Source organism: Echinops telfairi, unplaced genomic scaffold (assembly GCF_000313985.2).
Source record: "Echinops telfairi isolate 266 unplaced genomic scaffold, ASM31398v2 ScPeMD7_7457;HRSCAF=8495, whole genome shotgun sequence".
NCBI classification, from domain to species: Eukaryota; Metazoa; Chordata; class Mammalia; order Afrosoricida; family Tenrecidae; genus Echinops; species Echinops telfairi.
Genome location: NW_022111357.1, coordinates 34,286,457 through 34,288,644, shown reverse-complemented (window position 1 = coordinate 34,288,644; position 2,188 = coordinate 34,286,457). Strand labels below are relative to the sequence as shown.

General features: G+C 52.0%; 1 protein-coding gene across 1 annotated transcript in view; it reads right to left on the bottom strand.

Annotated features, from left to right (window-relative positions):
• Positions 1–1,321: 1,321 nt before the first annotated feature.
• The window catches only part of LOC123522687 (zinc finger protein castor homolog 1-like), a 4,633-nt gene continuing 3,766 nt past the window's right edge, over positions 1,322–2,188 (bottom strand). Inside the window, exon 3 of the mRNA XM_045299203.1 lies at positions 1,322–1,359. Within this exon, the coding sequence (XP_045155138.1) occupies positions 1,322–1,359 (38 nt within the window). The remainder of the gene's footprint in view (positions 1,360–2,188) is intronic.

The window sequence follows — 2,188 nt, the reverse complement described above, 5'->3', positions numbered from 1 at the left end:
GAAGCTTCCAGCAGGGTTGTTGGTGGTGGTGGGGGGGGAGGGGAGTAGGTGGTGGTGGTGGTGGTGTGTGCGTGTAGATGAGGCCACTCCTTTGCTTGGCTGACCAGGCAGGACCCAAGTTCCCAGCAGCCTTCGAAGAGCCTGGCCTAGCGCCCAGGGGAAAAACTGGTCTGTCCCTGCTCCCCTGCCAGGGACTGAAGGGTGACCGGCTCCTGGGCCCTCCCTCCTGGCATACGGATCAGCCTGTGCCCGGCTGGTGTGTTAGCGGTACCATGCATTGAGTGCCGCCTGGGATGCTTTTAAAAATAAAAGGTAACTTAATAGATTTTTTTTCCAGTTTTTATTGAGTGAAAATGTCAAACCTTGCATCAGTCATGCAAAAAAAATCAAATAAATAAAACACATATATTAAATTTCTAATAGCACTAAATTCAAGTGGAAAAATATTCAGTTCTTAATAACGCAGGTGCCGAGGAGACCAGATTCAAGTAATCAGAGCACACGCCATTCAGTTCAGGTTTCATGTTCTGCCTTTTTTTTTTTGTCTCAAAACCTCTCTATATATCTCTAATATATCTATATATGTATATACATATAGATATACACACACATATGTGCATACATATTATTTGATATTTATATATATACACATACATAGTTATAAAACATTAAAAAGAGCATTGGTGGACCAAGCATCGTTTTCCCCACAGAAAGAAAATAAAACAAAAATTACACATTAAAATTCAAAATGAGCTAGCAATGGCTTATAGTCCTATGTGCAATATGAAGTTACAAAGGGTTAGACTTCCCCACTGTGGCGGCATCTTTTCTTTTTTTTTTTCCTTGTTTGATTTTGCTACATTGAAAAATGGTGTTTGGTTTTTTTTTCTGTTTTGTAATGTTTTCCTTTACAAAATGCCTCCCCAAACGCTGGGGTCTGGGGCAAGGGCTCAAAGTCTGGGCGGACGATTCAGCAGCAGCACGCGGTGTCCGCGGGCTCAGGGAGACCCTGGAGGGGGGCAGGTAGGGTGGGGGGCAACCATGTCTCTTCCTGGGACTTCCATCCGCCCAGGCGACCCTCCCTACGCCCTCTCCGCTTCAGACGTGGGCCGGCCTTTCTGGCTGTGGACAGCCACGAGGACCAAACAAAAGAAAAAGAAAGTAAACCCGTGTACCCAGTTGGGTAGGGCTCCCCTTGGCGACCTTTGGTGCAGGTGGGCCCTTCCCCGACTCTGGGCTTCTATGACCCCCATCTCCCGGGAGGAGGAGGAGGATGAGGAAGAGGAGGAAAATCATGGGAACCCCTTCTGAGTGGGTTGCACTAGTCAAGAATTGTATCCCCAAACATGTTCAAACAAACTGGGGGGGAAAAAAAGCCTTACAAAAGCCACACGCAAAACCGATCCAGAGAAACTTAAATGTTAAATTAACTACAAACTGGTATCAAGAGTAATTGATAGTCCTTTTTCCTCATCGCTACAAAATTCAAGTTACAAGTTGGAATCACGCAGCTCCCATCAGTGCTAGTGTGAAGAAAGACAAGCCTCCGGCTGCCAAGGCCGCTAACAGACACGCAAACACGGTCCCACGTGAGATTGCACACTTCTCCGCGCGCAGGGCTGGTCCGGAGGCGGCCGCGTCCACGCCACCGCGTGCCGTTTCTATCTTTGTTCTAAGTAGAATAATAACCTTTACAGGAAAAATACTGTACAACTTTCTTGTGGGTTTTTTTTTCCATTTTGAATACCAAAGCCAAAGACGGTCGCCTCCTTCTCTCTGAGCCACTGCGGTGTGGTCGCGACCCACCCCCGTGTCCCCTCGGATGAGCGGCCTCGGAAGGGGCGGGGCGGGGGGCGGGCGAACTCCACGGTTTCCTCCGCGGTCCTCTGTAGTGTCACCAGTGCTGACTTCAGCCCACCCTGCACCCCACCCCCGACCCCCGGCAGGGAGGGCGGGGCTTAGCTGCATTAACGAGGCCCTGCAGGAGGATGCCGCAGGTGCGGCCCGCCCCTAGGGTTGGGGCCGGGGGTCCCGGGGCCCCCCAGCCCCCGCCCGAGTCCTGAGCAATGAGGAATCCCACCGGTGTGGTCGTGGGGGGCGGGGACCGGCCACGGGAGGGGCAGGTGGAGCAGCCGCCGGGCGTGGGCGCCCTCCGTGCCCCTGGGGACCCCTGCCCCTGGCTCCCACC